Source organism: Cyprinus carpio, chromosome B16 (genome assembly GCF_018340385.1).
Source record: "Cyprinus carpio isolate SPL01 chromosome B16, ASM1834038v1, whole genome shotgun sequence".
Lineage (NCBI taxonomy): Eukaryota > Metazoa > Chordata > Actinopteri > Cypriniformes > Cyprinidae > Cyprinus > Cyprinus carpio.
Window position 1 is genome coordinate 13,734,295 of NC_056612.1, and position 24,483 is coordinate 13,758,777.

At 35.1% G+C, this 24,483-nt stretch overlaps 2 protein-coding genes and 1 long non-coding RNA gene across 5 annotated transcripts; all 3 read right to left on the minus strand.

Annotated features, from left to right (window-relative positions):
• Window positions 1–2: 2 nt before the first annotated feature.
• Window positions 3–13,336, minus strand: LOC109105901 (tuftelin-like). Of its 3 annotated transcripts, none has more exons than XM_019119188.2 (12): window positions 13,048–13,336; window positions 7,673–7,741; window positions 6,430–6,531; window positions 6,230–6,316; window positions 6,073–6,138; window positions 5,905–5,982; window positions 3,933–4,043; window positions 3,098–3,321; window positions 2,879–2,984; window positions 2,699–2,782; window positions 1,605–1,699; window positions 3–1,485 (listed from the first exon to the last, which is right to left on the minus strand). In XM_019119188.2, the coding sequence occupies exons 1-12, from the start codon at window positions 13,102–13,104 to the stop codon at window positions 1,413–1,415; spliced, it is 1,152 nt and encodes a 383-aa protein (XP_018974733.1). In that variant the 5' UTR covers window positions 13,105–13,336; the 3' UTR covers window positions 3–1,412. The 3 variants fall into 3 exon arrangements, with proteins under 3 accessions (XP_018974733.1, XP_042596814.1, XP_042596813.1); XM_042740880.1 differs by lacking the exon at window positions 13,048–13,336 and adding an exon at window positions 9,855–9,935; XM_042740879.1 differs by lacking the exon at window positions 13,048–13,336 and having other exon boundaries at window positions 7,673–8,007.
• A 2,047-nt stretch (window positions 13,337–15,383) lies between these two features.
• Window positions 15,384–15,954, minus strand: LOC109105899. The gene is made up of 2 exons (XR_002020480.2): window positions 15,776–15,954; window positions 15,384–15,569 (listed from the first exon to the last, which is right to left on the minus strand). It is a non-coding gene; the product is annotated as an uncharacterized LOC109105899 (long non-coding RNA).
• Window positions 15,955–16,831: 877 nt separating this feature from the next.
• On the minus strand, window positions 16,832–23,435 carry LOC109105900. The gene is made up of 9 exons (XM_042740881.1): window positions 23,309–23,435; window positions 22,503–22,835; window positions 22,097–22,408; window positions 21,486–21,536; window positions 21,128–21,307; window positions 20,686–20,721; window positions 20,517–20,573; window positions 20,265–20,310; window positions 16,832–17,062 (listed from the first exon to the last, which is right to left on the minus strand). The coding sequence occupies exons 1-9, from the start codon at window positions 23,379–23,381 to the stop codon at window positions 16,915–16,917; spliced, it is 1,236 nt and encodes a 411-aa protein (XP_042596815.1). The 5' UTR covers window positions 23,382–23,435; the 3' UTR covers window positions 16,832–16,914.
• Window positions 23,436–24,483: the final 1,048 nt, after the last annotated feature.

Genomic DNA, 24,483 nt, shown 5'->3' on the forward strand with positions numbered 1-24,483 from the left:
ACAACCTTCATGAAACTCATTTATTTAAATATATGAGATTAATTCAAGCATTGCAAACCACTCGTTTTTACTACAAAAATATTTTAACAAAAGATGTTACATGCTAATATGAAGACTAAGAAATTCACATATGGTTAAAAGTTCACACAAAGAGAAAATATACACACTATCTACAAACGTGAAGGTGGATAAACATGGTTATGAAGTGCATTTTTCAACACAGCCCTGCCCAGATATAAATGAACAAAGCATAAATAGTCTCTGCTGTTGTATTATTAATGGTTCACATGACGTTACTTTGAGGTGGGCAGGTGCTCCGGCCAATCACATCACTTCTCTAACTAGGTGTTATAAAACCAGTTTACTGAATGTTGGAAATATCTAACTGAGTAACTGTAGATTGTACTGCAGAAGCTGGCTGGACTGGATAACAGAGGTCACACTGTGCCCTACTGGCCTGAACTGGTCTGGCTCACTGGAGGACAAGTGTTACAATCTTTTGAAACTTATGAAACACTCACAAGGCGTCTTTGTTTTGCATAGAAGGTGAGTCATTGGATTCTCCCTGCTGTGTCTCTTTGGTTGAGAAAAGCATGTAGAGCAAAAATAAATATTTGTTGCAGTTTTTGTTTCAGAATGAACTTGACTCACTGTCTCCCCTTCAGCTCTTTCATCATCAGTTATCAATGAAACGGGGGATGAATTATTGTAAAAATATAAATAGCTGAAACAGTACCACAGAACACATTTCCTGCCTTTACAAATAGATACAAATAAGATACGAAAATCCTTCATCCTTCTTTAATTCACATACCTTTGTCCTTCTTTAAAAAAATAAAATAATAATAAAAAGGTTCTTCCCATCCATCATCTCTATAATTTTAACAGATTTTCACCTGTGATTTCTACAAACTCAGAAACCCACTAAAGTTTAGCTGAGCTAATACCGAAGGAGATTACGAGAGATAAGGAGAGCTCAATGAGGGCGTTTAGCAACACAATCTGTCAGTCTATTAATGTTGATTGAAAGACATCGTCTTCAGAGGGCCAGCCTCAAATAAATACCTAAATACCCCCAGAATCCATCTAGAAGCCATTACAAGTCTCATACTAATGCAAAGATGAGTTCTTCATTTGTTTTCTTCATTTGTCTTCATATTAATTCTTCATTATGCTCTTTAACAGTCCGTGTTATGTCAAATCTACATGGATAATTCATAGTTAGAGTATGTAATAATGGCAATAACAGTAACTCTACAGTGTTAGAAGTATTCTTGCAGAAAAGGCTATTAGACACTAAAGCAATCACATGTCATTTGGTGAAGATCTGTGATGGTTAGGTTGCTAGTATTCCTCTGCACTCTGGATGGTACGGTTGTCATAACAGAGCTGTGATGTTGCTGTGGTAATGTTCATGATTTAATTTCAATGACCTTGATGAAGGGGAGGCTCTTGTTGGTCTGGGTGGATGGTCTCAGTGGTTTGCTGTGGAGAAGACATGAATTGAATTTGAATGTGTGGGCTTCTATGTCCGCTATCAAGCATTTGTGCCTATTTGCATAAAAAAATTGCATGTAGCTATCGAGATCATTTGCATGTCCTACCTGTAGACAATCTGCGCATTGCCGTCTGATGGCAGGTATGAGTTTGACCTTTGACTCCCCAGGTAGTAATCCATCTGATCACGCATTTGTTTGTTCTGTAAACAAAGCACATTCACAAAGGTCAGACGTCAGGAAACGTTCATGAGATTAAAGGGTGAGTTTACTAATTGCTTTTATATGCGGTAAAATGAATTCTGTTTAAAAGAAACATTTGTGTGCATTTTCATGAAATTATCATTAGCGAAAATAATTAAGAAGAACTAAAGTTAGGAACCAAGAACTGGTTCTATTTCAGAACCGGTTTAAAATATCAAATCTAAATGACTCAAATCAGTTGGTTCCTTTAAGTGAATTAAAAACAGCACAACAAGTTTAGTCTGATTCCTGAATAAATGACTCTAAAGAATCTGTTCTTTTTTTTGGTGGCCAAAATTATTAGAACACTAGTATTATCACCAGATAAAAAAATGGTTTAAAGTCAGTTATTTCTATCTTTTGCTGTAGTGTGTCAGTAGGAAATATCAGTTTACATTTCCAAACATTAATTTTGCCATTAATTGTAATTAATTAGATGCAGGATTAGATCCAGTGCAGATTCCTGAATGAATAAATCAGTTATTTTTTAGTGAATCAAACAAAGCCTACAGCATGCTTTATGCTTATTAATGAATCAAATTTTAACACTTTGTTTGTTTAATATTTTAATACATACACTGTAATCTATAAAGATGTAAATAAACATTATTAGGGTACAAGAAATTACAATTTTAGTCTTTCTGCTTTAAAATTCCATGTTAAATTCAATATGTTGCTCACCCATTCTTTATAATTATTTGTAAAATTTACAAGCAATTTTTAAGTAAAAATTGCATTTTTTTTCAGTGTAGTTAAGGCAATGATCTGACTGAACTCTGTAAAAAAAGACACACCTTTTCCAATAATTCTTTTAAATGTGTTTATTACTGCTCAAAGAAAAGTACTGCAGTAAATGAATCGTTAAGGAACCTGAATCATTCAGAGGAATCTGAACTGAATTGTTGGGAATCGTGAATCCCCACTTGTGTTTGATGTTTGTTTAAATCCTGTGGACTGACCTCTGCCTCCAGCATGGCCACCTTTTCCTCCAGCTCTCTGATCGCTCTGTCTCTCTCCTGAATCACCATGCGTGAGTTCTGAAGCTAGACGACACACGGATGGAAAGCCTGAGTTAGCAAGTGAACCAAACAAGACATATTTTTACACAAGAGTCTGCGTTTGTGTGCATACACATGTACCTGTTCAATCATTTGCCGTAGCTTTCGCTGTTGACTTTTGAGCATGTCATCCAAGTGATGAATCTTCTCTTTCAGAATAGCATTTTCCTTTTCCAGCTCTTCTAACCTGTTAAATGATTAAGCGACTGTTTATAGCAACACCCAAATGATGCTTAAAGTTAAAAAAAGGCAACATTACATGACAAAATCGGTACAATAAACATGTATCATGTCTCCTACCTCTCTCTCCCTGCATGGCCCTCCTCCCTCAGTTCACGCAGCTGCAGGAGTTCAGCTTCTTTGGTCATGAGTTGGTCTCTGAGGGTGGAGCTCTCCTGATCCATGCCGCCCATGAGACGCTGCAGGTCCTCGATCTGCTGATCCTGCTGCTCTTTGCTCTGCTGAACCCTCTTCAGATACTCGCTCTGCTCAGATAACTGCTGCTTATACTGCTGTGCCTCTGCCTACAGCAACAAAGAAAAAACAAAAGAACTCTATCATAAGACATTTATGTTTAACTATTACACATCTTTCTGCAATACTCAATTCTGACTGGTCAACTGATATTTCTTTATCTGTCACTATAAGCAACATTTTGGAAAAGAAAAAAGGAAAAAGGGAATGTAAACAACTTCAGGATGATATAAAACCCCTCTGTCAGAATCCTGACCAGCTTATCGGTAAAAAAGTATTTAATTTAAAACAACTTGTCATGATACCTACATTTGTACAACAGAGACAATTTCAGGATGTTGTTTAATTTTTCACTGTCTCATTTTGACATCAGCTGTTTGCTTAACACTGAAATCCTTGATGTATAAGACACAAGCAGTAGCCGATTAGGAAACTGCACATCATCATGAAAGAATGTGCACTCTCACCCCTGCACACACTGTTCTTTCCCAACCTGGATCTGACCCAGCTGGCCAGCAGGAATGTCTGGCACTGCATAGTACAACTCACCTCTCACCTTCTCTGTAGACAATCTAACAAAGGTTCCTTTGTGTGCTCTCATTAGGATCCTTATATGTTAAGAAAGAAACGGAAAACAGAAGGTGCATGCTAAGTGACTAACCAGCAGTTTTTCTCTCTCCTCCTGGTGTTTCTTCTCGGCCTCTTGGAGCTGAGCATACAGACGTTTACTAGCCTCCCTCATCTTCTCTTTTTCCTGCTCATCCATACTATCCTGAGAGAGAATACAGTGACAAAACTTTAATGCAAGGAATGTGGGATTTGTTTGGTTTCAGTCAAATTTGTATGTGTGTTTGTGTAGTTCTCACATGTGTTTTGAATTAGTTATGCAACCCAGTGGTTTAGGCGATAAAAAAATATGAGCAAACTGTACTCCATTTTGAACCAAGTCAGTATCCCACAGTTACAAATTATAAAATTATAACAAATTACAAATTATGCCTATTGAAACACGCCCACATCTCTCCCAGCACTTATTTTTAGACGTGTGTGAGAGCGAGAGGACGATGTAAGTTAGACAGAAAGAGGGAGGGGCCTTCTCTGTGCATGCGTCAACAGGGTGTGTGTTCTAACAGTAAAATACTGACGTATGCTGTCATAGCTCAGCTTTTCCACCCGTTCTCCTGCTCTAACCAGAAGCACACATCCCGTTGGGAGGCTAATCCACACTATTCAATCCCAAAAAGAATGTGCTGCCACCGCATTTACTTTCACCAAGCAACAAAAGTTAAGAATTTAAAGAATGTGAGAAATGTTAAAACCTGTTGAACAAAAACTGTTGATTATAAAGAATCACGGATAATTATTGCAGGCGGCTTAACTTGTTCCCTGAGCTGTGTGTTTTTGTGTGGTTTCCTGGGTGTTTAATTCCTGTCTCCTGGATGACATACATACTAATGGGTGTTTACCATTGCGGGTTTGTTTATGTGTTGTGTGCTAACAGATAGTTGAGATTTGTAATGTAGTTGTGAATAACCAATTACCTAATCAACACCCAAGGGATACAGATTTTTTTTAACACAGTATATTATATAACTTAGCTGCACTGAAGCATGCTGGTCGTTTCAAATAGATGCTTGTAGAACAACTGAAGTGCTCTTCACTATTTGATTGGCTCATAAATCATGTCTTACTTTAAATCTAATAATTTCAACAGGTTTGTGTGAGGAGTAGGTTTGGGTTTAGGGGAATAGAAAATATCTTTGTTAATATGAAAATGAGGGATGACCGATATTAACATTTTGGGATATATCAATAAATTGATAATTATTGTCATGTTGTGGCTGATAACCAGTAAATGGCAAATATAAAAATTTGATGCTATTTTCTCGGAATAAATAAAATGATATAAAATGAAATAAAATAAAAAATACAATTAAATAATAAAATAAATAAAAACACTAAATGCTAAAATCAATGGTTTTAAATGCTATATGTAGTTTAAGCATCACAATATTATAATGTACAGTATGTACGTAATGTAAAATTATATTAATTTAGATATTTACTAAATATTTCATTAAACACTGCTAAAAATTGTTAGCGTTTTTGACATCAAATGTAATATAAAGATAGAAATAGGGGAATTGAGTACACTATTTTTTCTAAATAAATAAAAAATAAAACAATAAAAGCTAAAACCAATTATATGCTAACAATTCATTTAGGCATCGCTTTATTATAAACGTAAGTATGAAACATTTTTATTTGGATATTTTCTAAAGATTAAATTCAGCAGTTCTTATTAGTTTTATTAGTGTTTGATGAAAGGAAAACATATATATATATATAAAAAAGGAAAATAAACATAAAATGCTTTTGCAGTTATTTTACATACTAAAAGTGAATTAAGGCATCACTATATTAGAAATTACAGTATGAAAATTTTTATTAATTTAGATATTTGCTAAAGATCACATTTAACAGTTTAAAAAATTATTAGTTTAGAATTTGAAGGCGACAAAGGTCATCTAAATGTAAAAATAGGGGAAATAAGCATGCGCAATTAAATATCCAGTATCAACTGATAACCTGCAAGTGTGTGTGCAAAGCAGCATTGCACATAAAAGTCTCACCTGTCTCTCTAAACCGTTTAGAGCCTTTGTTAGTGCTGAATGAGTCCCATTAACTTTTTTGGGACCAGATAACACCAACTGAGGGTGAGAAAAGAAGAGTTAGTTAACATTTTATGATTAATATAGCTTAAAAGAAGTATATGCTGATTGATGTGTTTTTTGTCTCACCTTATGTTCTGTCCTGTGACTTTTAGCTGCCATCTGCTCTCTAAGGTTTTTTAGACAGTATCTCACCTGCACACAGTACAACACTATTAATACACATGTTCTGAAAACATACAAACGTAGAAAAGTGAGAATTGATACTGAGGATTTTTGTTCTGACCTCCTGTATTTGTGAGACTTCCTCTGAAAGCATCTTTAGACTCTGTTGGTGTCTGACTTGTGCCTCTTTGCGGTCTTCCAAATATACCTGACAAGTAAACACAAAGATTTAAAAAACATAAAAACATGGGCACTGACATCACTTATTTCAACAAGGGCCTGAATGAAATATATATAATAATGTTATAAAGACAAACCCACCTTGATGACCTCACCCTGGTCTTCAGACTGCTTGATCAAATCTGACTTCAATGGCTGTCTCTCATAAGTTGGTTGTACCAAAGCAAAAGCTCTGCCAATTGGCTGGAATGACATGAAAAATACATATTAAATCCCTATTGTATGCATGTGTTATTAACTTCACCTTCATGTCATGCAACAGCTAGAGGCTTGAGCAAGAGGACTTCTACCTATTAAAGTAGTATGATGTCTTAGTTCTCTAAAATTTACAGAATTATTTTGACATAAAATACAGCAAAAAATATTTTATATGATTCATCTATACGATTTCCTAATAAGAACTGAATTCCAATCTATACTTTCTCAGAATCAACCTTTACATCGGCATCTCTTTGCAGAAAACAAAAGCTTCTTTCTAAACAATAAGTACAGTATAAATAACTCCAACACACAAAGAGTAGCAGGAAACCCCTTAAGAGCAGGAATGTGCTCAGAATGTGGGAAAAGGGACATGGAAAGTTATGCAATTTCTGGAATCTGAAACAATGAGCCTTTGGTCCTACAAGAACGTCCCCTGGAACACAGCCACATGTTCCTTGTGTTTATAGAGCTTTGGCAGACAGACAGAGGGAAATGGACCAAGGAGAGTGTGTGTGGGGTGGGGGTAATTCCACTGAAGTTAATCCGAACTGATTCTAAAGAATCACTGTCACAACATAACCAGAAATAATCAGCTCATAAACAACAGTAGAGATAAGCATACAATACACAACTTTAAAACATCCAATACTGTATTGGTGGCCAGCTAACCAGTCTGAACAACTAGCACATGGAAAATAGGTAATAAGTCTTACTTTTCATATTCAGATTAGACTAATTTACCTTTTATGTAATGTCTTTAAAAAAAAAAATGACTAAGCAGTTTATGCAGACAGTCACTGGTATGAATAAATAGATCTAAATATAAATACATACTAAAAATATATTTAAGTCATGCTCAATAATACTAAAATTGTCCTGGTATTATACTAGAACATTCTGGTATAACTTCAGCTAAAGCATAAACAATAGAGATTTAATACAGGAATGGTTTCAAACAGGCACTTTTTCATTCTTCCCATGGTCTGAAACATTGAATATATTTTAAAATCATACATAAATGCTTAAAAACATTGAATCAGAAGCGGAATGTGATATCTGAACATGTCAAAACTAGACCATCTCTATCTGACAATGTGTAAAATAGAAAGAAACAGATATGTACCTTATCTGTGGTTGGCGGCTGGTGCTGGTTCTGCTCGTGGAGAGTCAGTCTGAGCTTTCTGTGCCCGTTCTGAATAACGACATGAAGAGAAGCACAAATGTGAGTGAGGGATGCAACAAAGAGACCGTTATAGAAAGAAAAAGGGTGGGAGCTGTATGGATGAAGGGAACATGTGGGGAGGAGAAACTGAGTAATGCCCTCGGAAAGAGAGAGAGACACTGGAGGCCAGTGGCCCATTAAAGTTTGGCAGGAAGGTCTGTGGTTACTTAATGTGAAAGCGAAAGGCATTTACAGTCCAGTCTCTAGGATATATACAAAGTTTGATTTGATTGGTTTCTCAGCTTCTGGAAAATTCTGGAGCCTTGCATGCTTCGCCAAGCTTTGTATTTGAATGTAAATTTAAATCGTCACAAAGATGGAGGCGGGACGCCACAAATCTAAACGGAACAATGTGTTCCAGCGCAGAACGGAATATCACCATGACAACCGGGAGACCCATCAACAACATAAACTATGTCTGTTGGACACAGGAAGAGACAGAGCTGAGACTATAAAGCAACCACACAAACAGATGAGAGGAAACACTCATAAGACAACACTCATGCATAAGATAACATCCACATGACCAAATCAAGAGAAACTGAACTGAAGAACCATCTTAAAGAACATAATCTGATGAAATATGTAAAACAATAAACATTGGAAAAATGGTTGTGTGTGTCCATGCAGAAATCCAGAACATTCTACTGACTCTAAAAGTAGTCTGTGTGAGTCACAGTGGGACGGGAGGTCCTGAAAGTGAGCGTGTGGTAGACAGCATGCACAAACTGTGACATGTTTATTAAGTATGTGTGAGACAGGCCCAGTCCGACTGTGAAAATTTCCCTGGTCATCACTGGGGTGAAGATCAAATGTCTTAAAGGTCAGAGCAAAGGTGATAGAGAACATTACACATTCACATGAGACACAATCGGTATTAGATTAGATGGGATTCATATTTACTGTCATTAGGGCAGGTATTATTTTAGCAATATTAGGGTAAAAATAATGTGGGTATAGAAGCCAAGAGACCAGTTTGATACAAATGACAAGGAATATAAAAAGAGGAGGTGAACAGTGATAATGGGGTATAATGGCAGATGACTATTATAGTTAAAACTGACATCATGTACAAATAGAGAAGCTGCAGTGATTCATAACAATACTGCAAATTTCTCAGAATTGAGAGTTTTTTATCTCACAATTCTGAATTTATATCTCACAAGTTTATGTCTCACCGTTCTGAGTTTAAATCTATAAAAATGAATTTGCATAATGCATACACATGAACTTTGAAATGTCCGAAGCCTGTTTCTGCCACAGCATAACACAATTAAAAATAAAAAAAAAATTCTCTCACATTTTTCTTGCAATTCTATGAAAAAAGTCAGAGCTGTGAGATTTACTATGATCAGGAACTGACTCCAGTATGTGAAATAGCACTTCCAAATTAGTGTCTGACACTAAAGGAGGAGGCTACAACATTTTAGACTCTATACTGTCTCTGAAAATGTGGTTCAGTTTAGTCAGCCACCTCAAGGGAATAGGACGTCTGCATGTTTACAGAACGATGTCTGACAGATGTTGATTAAATTCTTTGCAGCTGACCAGTCTTTTGTCTCAAATCAAGATCATGAGACAGCATCTATTGTAATTTCGAGATCAGGCAAATATTAAGTCATGATCATGACAAAACAAGATAAGCATGATGCTACACAGTTCACCAAATGACCACAGCACACTCTGTAATCGACATGTTTTGTCAAAAACATTCCATGTAAAGCTGGAAGTTACACACCACTGTGTTACATGTCACAAAGACGGATTACATCATTAGTCTGTGATGCAGGTTTGTGAACGCAATCTGTCCGAGTAAAAAAAAAAGACCTATTACTATTGTACCACTTACAAAATCACTAGACCAAACGCAGACACACCTCAACCCACCTGGCCAAAACAACACATTTATCATAATCCCATAAATGAGACAAAACAACAATGACACCGCAGCAGGAAGACGGACAGACTCGACGTAAAGGCAACTGAATAGTCAGTATCAACAAAACGGCAACCAAATCAACAAAAGTTGGTTTAGGACTCTAAACAAATTCAAAGTCAATGAATTATGCCTTAATATATTTACCTGAACAAATCTACAGGTACTACTGCAGGGAAGTCCTGTGACTGTGTGCGAATCGGGTGTTTCCATAGAAGGCAAAGCAGCATTTAGAGAGTCAAGAACAGTCAAGTTCAACACCACACCTCAACCCAAGAAAACAACAAAGACACACAACACACACCTGCAAAATGACACTCACCCAGCACAAAACATTTTTCATGTCTGTAATGGGAGAGGATTAAAAAAATCTATTTGGAAAGAAGTTTGTAAGGATTATGCTCGGGGCATCAGAACAGGCTATTCATTACAACAGAGCGTCAAATACCAAAACTATCTGATAACACGACATCTCTCTTTCAAGTGGACACATTTAAACATGCAGACAAATATGCATGCAAAGTCTCTGGCTGATGGGAATGATCATTATTTAGAAATTATATATGAGCTCTGTGAGATTTGCATATTTTATGTACCAAGGAAATAGAAAAAAAAGAGGCGTTGGCACCTGGGTATTAAGAAAACAAATAGACGATTAATAAGAGATGGAGAGACTTGGAGTGCAAGGTGTTTGTTCACTGGAAATCAAACCAGGTCAGAGTGAAACCTGAACGCAGGTGTGAGGTACAAAGCAGAGAGACAGAACGAGAAGAGCTTCAAGAGAGAGACAGGACATAGAGAAAGGATGGGTGAAAAAGAGAGGGAACATAGGGGGATTGTATGAGAGCCTGAGTGGAATGTGTCATTGGATACAGGCCTCTGGCCCTCTCAAAGAGACAGACAAAAGACTCAGCTAATCACACAAGCGTTTTTTCCTCGGTAAGATGTACAGGTCACGCGAGAAATCTGAATAGCTGCTGGAAACCTGAGACTGTATATAGACAATGGTGATTTTATACAAACACTGAATCTGAGTGAACTGAAACATTAATGATAGCACCATTAATCATGATAGAATGAAAAGAACTGGGATTTTTTTAAAGAAAATATTAAGTTAATAAATTATGAAATGCCAAATGTCATTATAGTCAAATCTAAAATGTTTAATCCCACACTTGGTGTTGGAAGCTTTATGTTTTTCTATCAATATTCAATTAATTCTATCAATATATTAATTAATTAATTTGCTAAAGTTTTTTTTTTTTTTTAAATTGACATACAGTATGTACTTGAATGTTATTCATAAATGTTTTGCTTTATCAAAAGTATTTTCATATGGTTGTGATACCCTTTGAGCCTTTTTATTTTTTTTATTTTTTATATTTTGAGACCAGAAAAAAAATCTAATTATCCTTGAAGGGGAATGAATGAATGAATGAATAGTTTAGATTAGTAATAAATAAATAAAAATTAAATTAGCAACAAACGAATGAGTTTACATTGTTCTTAATTTTCATTAGTGTACTAGAATTGCTTCCAGCATTGTCGTGACAAGACAAGAGAAAATACAAGTCAATTTCACCACAGTGTTCTGTGGAACTCTGTCACCTCAAGCCAACACAGCCAAGCCAAGCCACATAGTGTGCATATTTGTAACTACTGTATTGTATGTACTCATTACCCCAGCATAAGTACCATAGACATACAGAGGCTAATGACTATCAGTGCAGTCTGCTTCATAATAAGAACTTGATGAGAGATGCAAAATTTGTACTTTCACACAAGCCCCATAAAAAGTGAGTAAATACAAGTTTGAAGATAAATATTTGTTGTTTCACTCCTAAGCCTATGCTAAAAGCAAAAGAGGCATTGATCAAGGGAGCGGTAAATGAACAAAATAAATAGAGTAGATGGAGCAGAGAGAAAGTAAATATACTGACACAGCTGATTGAACAATGGTTTAAAAAAAATGTTTTAAAAAAGCAGGAGCACCTTACATAACCACAGATCATCAGGAGTTTTTTTGATAATGTAGGATCATCTTATAAAGGGGAGTTTTGTATGTTTTATATTGTATATATAAAAAAATGTATAGTTTGTGATTTGTTTTTGGGCTACTAATAAACAGCCAATACGTTAAAAATAGGCATGCTAAAAGCAACTAGTCAATAGTGAGAATTAGTCCCTATACTAAAGTGTTACCAAGTTTTCTTTACCCTAATCTACTAGAGAACTACATGGATTCGTTAAAAGTAATCTGTAAGTGCATGACTCTCCAAAGAATGCATCTCAAATGGTTTTTGACCTTGTGATGCATGACTAGTTCATTAAAGAGCTTCCTGTTGAATGATATCCTGTTCTCATATTAGCAAATGAAAAATATGCAAAAACAGTAGCTGCTGAAAAACATAGGCTACAATAGGCTGCATTATCAAGCCAGATTTTGAATCAGTCTGAATGACCATAATGTTAAAAAGGAAGGAAACCTTCCACAATCAAGCAAATACTTGAGCCCGGTCTCACTTCCTATACTTTCTTGCCCACTTTGCAGAAAGCATGAAATATATATTCTGTGGAGCCATAAAACCAGTAAGGGCACAAACGGCTGCCCAGCAACCTGATTGAAAGCTCAGGTTAATAATCATCCAACCTGCCTTTACAATTTTTAAATACAGTGCTGGTTGAACAGACATGGACACAGCTGGTATTTGGCTTAACTATCCCCTGTGCTGGCACAAATGCCTCTTACAGGTTATTAGGGAAACCAAATATCAAGTAAGTGACATTAAACCAGATTAAGCATCTGTTGTGCATACAGAGAAGGGCAAAGGAAGGCAAAGGAGGGTTAGTGCAGCTTGCCACTATAAATACTGTTATTTAATAAAGGGTCACATTTAAACTGAGATAGATTGGCTTTACAAACTTCATTTTGACTGTAAAAATGAATGAATGCATGAATGAAGCACTGGAATTTGTAAATAGGCTTGAGGGAACACGTAGCGCATTTAATATTTTACCAGGAAGATTCGTTACAGAGGATCAAAGTTCTCTTTTATGAGTATGATGAGAAAACGACCTAGAAACCTTTGGCAACACGTGTTAACATTTCCCCTCAAAACTAACTATTTTAGTTATATTTGAATCAATTTCACTTGTGCTTATTCATCCACATTCATATAGGCTATTATATATTGACAAGAATTGTATGTGTAACTTTGTTTCAGATAACAACCAGACCTGTGCAAAACGATGCAGACAAAATTAAGTAAAAACAATCACATTTGTTATTTTTCAAGATCTAGTAAACAATAAGTAATGAATAAATTGATAGCCTGCATACCATTCTGTCATCCCATCTGATTTCATCAAATGTGCACATACTCCCCATTCGATTCATTTTAGCTCAATGTATCAAAACTCAAAAGACAACAGTAGCCTGCTTCAGTTAATATCGCCAGATAAGCAGAAGTTGAATATCCTGCTGCGCGCGCGAACTCGTCGCTGTTGTGTGTTGTTGTGTTCTGATATCGTCAGTCACGCTGAATAATATATATCCACGGTGCAGGTCACGCCGCGAGCTGAACGGTTCTGTCAGACACTCCTCTCCTCCCCTCCCTCTAGCAGGTTTCACGGGTCTTAACAAAGCGTCAGAATGAAATCTGTCCTGTGACCTCATAACTTCGGCATCTCTCTCCGTTTGTTTCGCCTCAGCCCGCGGGAACCGCGTCATGTGGCGTGTTTCACCTGAGCGACACGATCTCATTCCACTATCCCGAGGTTACGGAAAATTAAGCAATGCGATTTGATGGAAAATATCTTAAAAGTTAGTCAGTTTCTTCAGAGAAATAGCCTGAAAACATAGGCCTGCCTAAGGTAAGTCAGCAGACACGCTTTAAAGCAAAAGTAAAGTCGAAGGACATCAAGAAGTAGGCTAATAGAGAAAAAGAAAATCAGACTCAGTTGAGGTATAATCGCCTGTGAGTAATAGTCAACATTCACCTGAATCCCATCTCTAAGTCCTAGAATTTGATGTTTCACACTGCAATTATTGGATGAACACTGAAAGTACATATTTAACAAGTTTGCATCACTGTGGTCCAGAGCAGACACGACTGGTATTAACTTGAGAGCTGGAGTTTGAAGGACAATCATAGCCCAGATATGCAACAAAGGAAATACTGTAGAGGGAATAACTTCATAATAAGTTAATAATAATGAACCACAAAAAAATCCAAATGTTTCCATTTATATCCCTATCTGTTCATGTCTGTATCATTCTTCAAGGTTGTTTAGTTGTTAAATTGCATCAATTCTGTTAAATTGTAATAAAAAGCATAATAGCAAATAGTTCTATACAAAACCATTTGTGTCTCTCATACTATATGAGTGTGTGTATAACAATGCATCACACCCCTGTTATCAGTTTTCTCTTTTAACAACAATGAACTATTCTATAAATCAATAAAACTTTGTCACTTTGTCATTTTTTCAAGTGGTAAAGGACATTGTTTTTTAGAGGATGATTTTAAAATGTCATCACTGTTACCTTGATTTTTTAGTAAACTAATTTATAACTATTTTAAGTAGATATGTATCGACATATGAGCATTCTTTTATAAGAAGTACCTTGCAGTTTCAAAAACCTTTGCACTCATGGCTTGTAATGATGTCAAACTGAATTGTAAAAAATTTCAACCCTGTTACATCTTTTGAGCCAAAATTAAATCTGAAAAAAGGCACCCGTGGCCCCTTAAGACTCTCAAGTAATATAAAAGTAAAAGATATGTTTACAGCAATCCCAGTTGTGTCAATAATGTGTCTAAATACAACAAGGACTTCAAATGGCTTTAAATTGTATTTAAATATAGATTGTTAAGTGATAAATATAAAAAAGCATTCATGAAAATTTGCCAGCGGCATTAATTTGACTGACAATGAATGATCCTTTTTTTTATGGTTTGTTTGATGTATGTATAAATAGCAATAGTGCTACAGTTGATATTAAGCAATACATTTCCACAGATTGGCACGAATCAGTGATACTATACTCTGTGTGTCCAGGGTGTGGATTTTGACTCCTCTTTGTAAAGCACAAAAAGATTCAGCATTTAATGGAATGTTTACTGTATATACTGTAAGGTATCTGTTTTTCTGGTTGTGCACCAAAAGATGTTACTTGAGTATGATGATTAAATCGGTCCATGATTTTTTAAGAAAAATAATAAAAAAACATGATCATGTGATACTGATGGATAACATGGAAAACCACAAGAAGCTTTTCACAAGAAATGAGCCCTACCCCTGTGTATTGTTTATTCTACATTCTTCATTCTACATCATACGTTCTACATAATTCAAAGATTTCTTGATAAACTTGCTGCAATGATGACACTGGAATCTATAATGTTTATTTTTATCATTCACTTTTTAAGTCTTGCATCATATCAATTATGAGATCATCAGCCTGTGACTGTCCCTCACTAAACAAATCAGTCACAGCATGTCTGTTTTGATATAAAGGCTTATAGTTGTTTTGACCGTCTTTATAAAGTTTGAAAGAACTGAAGGTTTTAAAGTTTGCGTGACAACATAATAGTTTCACATTACAGGATTAAAAATACAATAAAAACATCATAGCATTACAAGGAGCCTCAACGAGTGCCACCCAGAACTATCTGAGTATAAAAGATGTTCCCCTTTATTAAAATTTGTGAGAGATGTCATGTAATTACTAACTGCTGATTTTTAAAAAAGACTTTGACATCACAAAAGTTTAAAAATGCCAATATTCGTTTCACAGTGTTAACTTTTCATACATGTCATCTGGTTTAAATGCAGGAGCTTCTGATTGTTCAGCACCAACTGTTGGGAGATAAAGTTGAAAAATTAATTTTGACACTACCTGCCATTATTAAAGAAAAATCAGTTATTGTATTATTTGAATCGTGTTTACATCTGCGAATTCTGTGTAAATTGTTTAAACAAACTGAAGATTAATTTCATCCATTCAAATAGGTTACGTTTTCAGTGTAGCATGTGTATAGAAATAATAATTTGCATTAACTTACAGGTGGTCATTGTTGCTGTGTTTTGTCCAGTTAAAGAATGCAATGGTACATCAAACCCTGTCCAAAAAAAAAGAAAAAGATATTGTAATAAATCACATACATTTTCTTTTTTATTTATGCATTTAAACATTTAAAATTAGGCAGCAGCTATTTGCACTAAGTGTAAATCGGATAGAGGCATTAGATGTTATTTACACTAAGTGAAAATAGCACATTTTCTTAGCAATAGATGCTATTTACACTATAAGTGCAAATAGCTATAGATTCTATTTAAACTGTTAAAATAGCAGGATTTTCTGCTATTTATACTACTTATTGCAATTAGTGGCAACTATCTGCACCTCAGTATTGTAGTACATTATAAAACAGTATGCAATAGTAACTTATTTAGTGTAAATTTTAATTAAAATTATTAAATGGATGCCACCTTATTGGGACAATAAAGCCCTCCCTACACCTACCCTAACCCTACCCGATAAATTATTTTCAACTTTTTCATTATTTCCTTCATTTTAATTGAAAATAAATGCTTTTCTGATATGATTTGAAATCTGAAAAGGGAGAAAAAAAGTTTGCCAAAAGGCGGATTCGAACCCGGGTCGATCTCGTCAAAATGAGTACAACACATGTTTTACCATCTGTGCCTGAAGCTGATGGTTATTAATTGTCTTTTGAAATTTTGACTAACCGAATCACACGTTGATGGGCGGAGTTAGTGTAAATAGCCTCTGCCAGCAAGGCTGGCTATTTGCACTTAGTGTAAATAGACACTCCGTTAAAATTAATGCCACTTATCATCTGCAACATGGGAGCAATATAAATTTAGCTGTGCTATAAGAGACGAATAGAGTCTTTACAATCATGCATAAAAGTTACATTATGTTTAAACATGTTTCTTTCTGACATAAATCCTTATAACATTTAACATTTAACTTTTGCTTTCTGATATAATTCAATTCAATTCAAGTTTATTTCTATAGCGCTTTTTACGATTCAAATCATTGCAAAGCAACTTTACAGAAAATTAAGTTTCTACAATATTTAGTAGTAGCTTATCAGTGGTGACTGTCAGTTTACATATGGCATAAATGTATGGAAAAAATTAATTAAAGACGTAATCAAACAGACGATGAACACTGTTAACAGCAATTATTATATGATGCAATCAAATTTATAGCAACATTTGGTAGTCCTGTATGTTGTTTCAGGGTTCCTCTGAGGTCCTCTGAGGGGTAGGCATCATCTCTTCTCAGGTGTTCTGGATCCAGACTGGAGCTTGTGTAAATCCTAGACATCCCGTGGCAAAACAGAGAAACAAAGAGAGACATAATTAGTGTAGCTGCTGTTCCAACCAAGTAAAATTAATTTGTTTAACTCAAGCTAAAGAATAATAATGCGCATTTGATCAGGTTGAACTGCAATCCAAGATTATGAGATGCATTATTTGAATGCTTGGCCAGAGAGATCTGTTTTTAATCTAGATTTAAACAGAGAGAGTGTGTCTGAACCCCGAACATTATCAGGAAGGCTATTCCAGAGTTTGGGAGCCAAATGCGAAAAAGCTCTACTTTCTTTAGTGGACTTTGCTATCCTAGGTACTACCAAAAGTACAGAGTTTTGTGACCTTAGGGAGTGTGATGGATTGTAGCGTGGTAGAAGACTAGCTAAACCATTAAGGGCCTTGTAGGTAAGTAATAATATTTTGTAACTGATACAGAACTCAATAGGTAGCCAGTGCTAGTCCAGTCTAGAGGTCATGAATGCATGAGCTAGCTTTTCTGCATCAGAAACAGGTAACATGTTTCGTAGCTTGGCAATGTTTTTAAGATGGAAGAATGCTGTTTTTATAACATGGAAAATATGGTTTTCAAAAGACAATTTGCTGTCTCATATAACACCCATATTTTTGACTGTAGAGGAAGTAACAGTAAATCCATCTAGTTGCAAATTGTAATCTATGAGATTCTGTGTACTGTTTTTTGGTCCAATAAGTAATAACTCTGTCTTATCCGAATTTAATAGGAGAAAATTATTGGTCATCCAGTCTTTTACATTTTTAACACACTCTGTTAGCTTAGATCATTTAGAAGTTTCATCTGGTCTCGTTGAGATATATAGTTGGGTATCATCAGCATAACAGTGGAAACTAATCCCGTATTTTCTAATGATATTACCAAGGGGCAACATTATTGAAAATAGCAGAGGACCTAGGACAGATCCTTGTGGCACTCCATATTTTACTGGTGATAAATGAGATGACTCCCCATTTAAGTAAACAAAGTGGTAGCGATCGGACAGGTAGGATCTAAACCATCTTAAAGCCTGCCCTTGAATACCTGTATAGTTTTGTAATCAATCTATGAGTATGTTGTGATCAATGGTGTCGAATGATCAAGTAAAACTAGCAATGAGATGCAGCCTTGGTCTGACGCAAGAAGCAAGTCATTTGTAATTTTAACAAAAGTGCAGTTTCTGTGCTATGGTGGGGCCTGTAACCTGACTGAAATTCTTCATAGAGATCTTTTTTTTTTCTGCAGGAAGGAGCACAATTGAGCAGACACAACTTTTTCTAAATTTTTTGATATAAATGGAAGATTTGAAATAGGTATGTAATTTGCCAGTTCACTAGGATCTAGTTGTGGTTACTTAATAAGAGGCTTAATATGTGACCTAAAAATAACAACGAGTTAATAATATTGAGAAGCGGTTCTTCTGCAACAGGTAACAACTATTTCAGTAATTTAGTGGGTACAGGATTTAATAAACATGTTGCTGGTTTAGATGCAGTGATAAGTTTATTTAGCTCTTCTTGTCCTATAGTTGAAAAGCACTGCAGTTTATCTTTGGGTGCGATGAATGAAGCTGAAGTATAAGATGCTGTAGAATCTACATTTGTTATTGTATTTCTGATGTTATCTATTTTATCAGTGAAGAAATTCATAAAGTCATTACTATTTAACTGTGAGGGAATATTTAGATCGAGTGGCGTCTCATTATTTGTTAATCTAGCCACTGTCCTAAATAAAAACCTTGGATTGTTTTGGTTATTTTCTATGAGTTTATGGATATGCTCGGCCCTGGCAGTTTTTAGAGCCTGTCTACAGCTGGACATACTGTTTTTCCACGCAATTCTAAAAAATCCAAGTTAGTTTTTTTTCCATTTGTGCTCAAGACTATGAGTTTCTTTCTTTAGAGAGTGGGTATTACTGTTGTACCATGGCACAGTACGTTTTACTCTAACCTTTTTCAGTTTGATGGGGGCAACAGCTTCACTTTGAGGTACAATATCTATATCAGTAAGATCGATTCCATGCAATATAATTAAATCTAGCGTACACTGAAAAAAATGATTTATTCATCCAATTAAAAAAATTTAGGGTAATGATTCACATCTATATTTTTTAACTTGAGCCAATGAAGAATAAATAACTTGCTCTTAGGGCAATTAAATTTTTTTCTCCATTGGCTCAAGTTAAAAAATATAGATGTGAATCATTACCCTAATTTTTTTTAATTGGATGAATGAAACATATTTTTATTTTTTTTTATTTTTTATTAAAACGATGAGTGGGCCTGGTGACATTTTGCTTGACTCCAAAAGAGTTTATTAGGTCAGTAAACACAAGTCCTAATGCATCATTTGTATTATCAACGTGAATGTTAAAATCTCTGACAATTAGCACTTTATCAACGTAACCAATAGGTCTGAGAGGAAATATGCAAATTATTTTAGGAATTCTGCTATTGTCAGATTGTTTGTCACTGTAACTGTTGCACTCTTGGGCTCAGTGTTGCTTTCAGTCTGGCCAAAAGGACTGTCAGCAGAGGCTGGAACATATGTGATCAATAAAGAAAAGACCATAACAACACTTCATTTGAATAGATTATTTTGATCACACACATGCACATGCACATAAACAAACAATCACACACACACATATTCAGGCGCTGGTCTTACCTGTGGCTAACAATGTTGTGGAAAGTGTTTTTGTATGAGGTGTCTCATGATCTATATGAGCCCAACCCCTGCATATTGTTTATTCTACATTCTTCATTCTAAATAATACGTTCTACCTAATTCAAAGATTTCTTGATAAATTTGCTGCTATGATGACACTGGAATCTATAATGTTTATTTTTATCATTCACTTTTTAAGTCTTGCATCATATCAGTTATCAGATCATCAGCCTGTGACTGTCCCTCACTAAACAAATCAGTCACAGCATGTCTGTTTTGATATAAAGGCTTATAGTTGTTTTGACCGTCTTTATAAAGTTTGAAAGAACTGAAGGTTTTAAAGTTGCGTGACAACATAATAGTTTCACATTACAGGATTAAAAATACAATAAAAACATCATAGCATGACAAGGAGCCTCAACGAGTGCCACCCAGAACTATCTGAGTATAAAAGATGTTCCCCTTTATTACAATTTGTGAGAGATGCCATGTAATTACTAACTGCTGATTTCTAAAAAAGACTTTTCATACATGTCATCTGGTTTAAATGCAGGAGCTTCTGATTGTTCAGCACCAACTGTTGGGAGATAAAGTTAAAAAATTAATTTTGACACTTCCTGCCATTATTAAAGAAAAATCAGTTAATGTATTATTTGAATCAAGTTTACATTTGCAAATTCTGTGTGAATTGTTTAAACAAACTGAAGATTAATTTAATTCATTTAAATAGGTTACGTTTTCAGTGTAGCATGTGTATAGAAATAATACTTTGCATTAACTTACAGGTGGTCATTGTTGCTGTGTTTTGTCCAGTTAAAGAATGCAATGGTACATCAAACCCTGTCAAAATAAAAAATAAAAAAAAAAAAAGAGAGAGAGAGAGATTCTATTCAATTACATACATTTTAATTTTTATTTATGCATTTAAACATTTAAAATTAATGCCACTTACCATCTGCAACATAGGAGTAATATACATTTAGCTGAGCTATAAGAGAAGAAAAGAGTCTTTACAATCATGCATAAAAGTTACATTATGTTTAAACATGTTTCTTTCTTACATAAATCCTTATTACATTTAAAATTTAACTTTAGCTTTCTGGCATACTGATTGCACATCTTACTGTTGCACAAGAAAAATCTACTCTTAAATTCACTCATTTGAAGGAAAACAACTGCAAAACAAGCTGCTGTTAGCTGTTTCTGGTTTCTGTCTGAATAAATGTTCAGTCAGAGTCAAGGATAAATATATAACTGGAAGTATAATATACACATACAAGCTTTGTTCTGATGACAATAACAGTCATCACTTCCTCTCTGGTTTTTAATAAGCCATTGCTCTGACATTGAAAACACAATAGTGTTACGCTTCAGGGATACAATTGTGGACTTACTTTGGCTGTTGGATTTGCATCTTCGTTTTTTGAAATACAGAATGATACAGACGGTCAGTGATATTAAGAGACACAGAGACACTATTGTGGTCATCACTACTATTGTCAGAATATTTGTCACTGTTGCACTCTTGGGCTCAGTGTTGCTTTCAGTCTGGCCAAAAGGACTGTCAGCAGAGGCTGGAACATATGTGATCAATAAAGAAAAGACCATAACAACACATCATTTGAATAGATTATTTTGATCACACACATGCACACGCACACACACACACACACACACACACACACACACACACACACACACACACACACACACACACACACACACACACACATATTCAGGTGCTGGTCTTACCTGTGGCTAACAATGTTGTGGAAAGTGTTTTCGTACAAGGTGTCTCATAATCTATAATTAAAATTAAAAAATATTAATAAATGTATCTAAAAAGTATGGTTAAACTCAGCATTCTTTTTATAAAGCCAGCAGCCTAAGTGTAATTATATTTGGCCTTTCAAAGACTTAATCTAAAGCATATAGTGATGTATGCTGAAGTGTTTGGTGTTATTAATCTCTTCAGAATATATTTAGACTGTAATAAAAATGTTAAACTATAATAGTTTAAAACTATTAAACTATTATAGGTAGACTGTCTGTGCACTTGTAAAGGGGATTTATACAGGTTACATAATTATGCCAGTAAGCGGCAAAACCTGACTCATTGAATCATTTAATCAACTGATTCATTTAAACACCATGACTGTGTACCTCATAGAAGCAATAGTTTTTCCTACTTTGACTTTTAGAACTATTTTTGTTAGTATAGGACTATTAAGGTCTAAATATTATTGTGGCTGATTATCAGTGCTTGAATCACATTATATTTGGAAGAACACCACTCTTTCTCCTCATGTGATATTGCTTAATTAGATTAGATTAGATTTCAAAATATTGCATTGAAAACACACCTTTCATAACCAGCTTCATCTCATAGCAGGTTTTTTCATTCACTCTGCACCGATACCACGATTCATCAGTGCGGACTGCATTCCTTATAAGCAGAGATCCGTTCACTAGTTGTCTCGCTCTCTCATACAAAGGCTTTGAGTGTTTAGTGTTTAATGGGTTGTATAGACGATATTGGGTTATTTCTGTTGATTGGTGATCCTTAACGATTTTCCAAGTAACTCGATCAGTTATGTTTTGTAGAGGATGTTCAGAGCATGGCAGTAACACTGAAGAGTTAAGCGTTGCATGAACAGCGTTCAACATTTTACACTCTGAAAACAGAGAAACACAGAAGTAGTCTTATTATATATGTATACAGCTCTCCAATGGTAATTAGTTACTTGTTTAAAAATTTTGCATTCTCACTTATAATACTCAGGTTAAATTGAGTTGAATTAAGGCAGTCCTGATCCTTGTAGACCTGACAGTCATAAAAGCCATCATCAGACGATCTGATGTCTTTCAGATGAAGTGTAACGTTTCCAGCATCTTTCCTCACAGACCATCTCTGGTGCTCTGATGCTGGAGAGATGTCTGGATTTATCAGGATGACTTTATCTTGGTTTTTCTTGTGTAGTTTGACTGTCAGAGACTCCAGCGGGTGGATTGTGGTCAGGCAAGAAATAGTCATGCTGTCACCCTGAACACAGTTTATGTTCAACTGATCAACACTCAGCTTGCGGTGTCTCTCCGTTTGAGCTAAAAAGGAATTAAAAAGAGAAATGAGACATCCTGAGAGAACTGAGACATGGAAAGACAGGAAACCACCACAGGGTAATAAAATTCTCAAATGATCCACTTGGTTGCAAGTGTATAACAATATTAAATCCATAAACTGACTTTTATATCAATTTTATATAAATGTACTGTCTGGGTTAATCTGTCTGGGTTAATCGAAAAAAAAAAAAAAAAAAAGATAAAACAAATACTGTTCTTAATGACATGCTTTCTTGCTTTAAAATGTAGAACACAACTCATTTGTTAGCACAACAACTAAGAATTGAGGTCAACAGAAATTTTCAAACAAGTAAGAATTATGTAACATGAATGACATCGATCATGTTTATGTCACAGCCGTGCCTCATTTACACACCCACAGTACATTGATAATATTCATACCTCTTGTTTGTGTGGTGGTTAAAGGAATTTTACTTCACATAAAATACACTTACCTTTACATTCTAATAAAGCTGCTATTAGAAGATACAGGAGTTGGAAATATGAAGACTGAAAACTCCTCATCATATACAGATGCTCACTGCAGGACAGCTCAACTCTATATGAGCACAGGTCACATCAATTCACTTTCACAGAGTTATATCAGTTACTCTGAATTTAATGCGGAAGTAGGAAATATGGTCTAATTCCGTGTGAATACAGAGGCCTTCAGTGAGCTTCTGTACGCAACGGGGAGTTTTCAGACGTCATATGCAACTTTTAAATCTTATAATAGCAGATTAAAAGCTGCTGTTAGATGTGGAGGATTGGAAATGCAGTTTGAAGCCTAAATACACCTCATCAAATAGATAGTTTCAAGTAGCTCACTGCAATACAACTGAATATGAGCACAGCCCACAAGACCTTTTACCTGAACACAGTTGTTTCTGAAGAGTCAAAGTAGGAAATGTGATCTGTGTTTAAATGTCAGAGACTTGCAGTTTTGCACACATTTTAATTATTGAAACAATTAGCTACATGAGGTAGTTATTTTAAAGATAACATTCAACATATTTAAAGAAATACACTTTCTCTTTAAACACCTATTAAAAACATGCACTCTAGAGAATGAAATCATTCATTTCTAAACCGTGATTTCTCATCTCTAAGAGCTGTAAAACAGGAACACAATGTTTTGGATTATTAATGGAATTTCCCTTTGTGTTACTTTTGCTATGTTACACTGTAAAAAAAAGTTATGAATACTCTCTGCTAACTGACATTTTTAGAAAGATGTACAAACCTGCCATGTTCATTTCCCTCTTTTAACACAGACCTAATGAAATCATCAGTGCTCATAATCAGTCAGTGAAAACTTAAAACTAAATTCAATCATGTTCCCTCCATCTGTATTCATTCAATTTATACAAACGAAAGTTTCTTATTTCTTCAATTTATACATAAGTATCCCTAAGTCAAATTGTCTAAATTGCTCATATTTGCGGAGGTCAGTTATATTCTCAATTCAATTGGCTTTAACTCTGGAAAAAAAAAAAAACTCAAACTAAAGGGATCATTAAAGCGCTTTCACAAAAGACCCTCTAAAGTTGGACCTGATGTCTAGATTAATAATAAAGCCATGTCTGAATGAATTTGACTCAGTAACAGTTAAAATGTCAGGTGTCTCAGT

Excerpts from the sequence above, each read along its gene's own strand:
- LOC109105901 (XM_042740879.1), bottom strand. The coding sequence starts at position 7,960 with ATGCCTTTCGCTTTCACATTAAGTAACCACAGACCTTCCTGCCAAACT. Across the intron at positions 6,317-6,429 it reads ACCAGGGTGAGGTCATCAAG|GTATATTTGGAAGACCGCAA; the intron begins GTGGGTTTGTCT and ends TTTACTTGTCAG. Across the intron at positions 3,322-3,932 it reads AGGAGAGAGAAAAACTGCTG|GCAGAGGCACAGCAGTATAA; the intron begins GTTAGTCACTTA and ends TTGTTGCTGTAG.
- LOC109105900 (XM_042740881.1), bottom strand. The coding sequence starts at position 23,381 with ATGATGAGGAGTTTTCAGTCTTCATATTTCCAACTCCTGTATCTTCTA. Across the intron at positions 22,836-23,308 it reads AGCTTTATTAGAATGTAAAG|CTCAAACGGAGAGACACCGC; the intron begins GTAAGTGTATTT and ends ATTCCTTTTTAG. Across the intron at positions 21,308-21,485 it reads CACAACATTGTTAGCCACAG|CCTCTGCTGACAGTCCTTTT; the intron begins GTAAGACCAGCA and ends CATATGTTCCAG.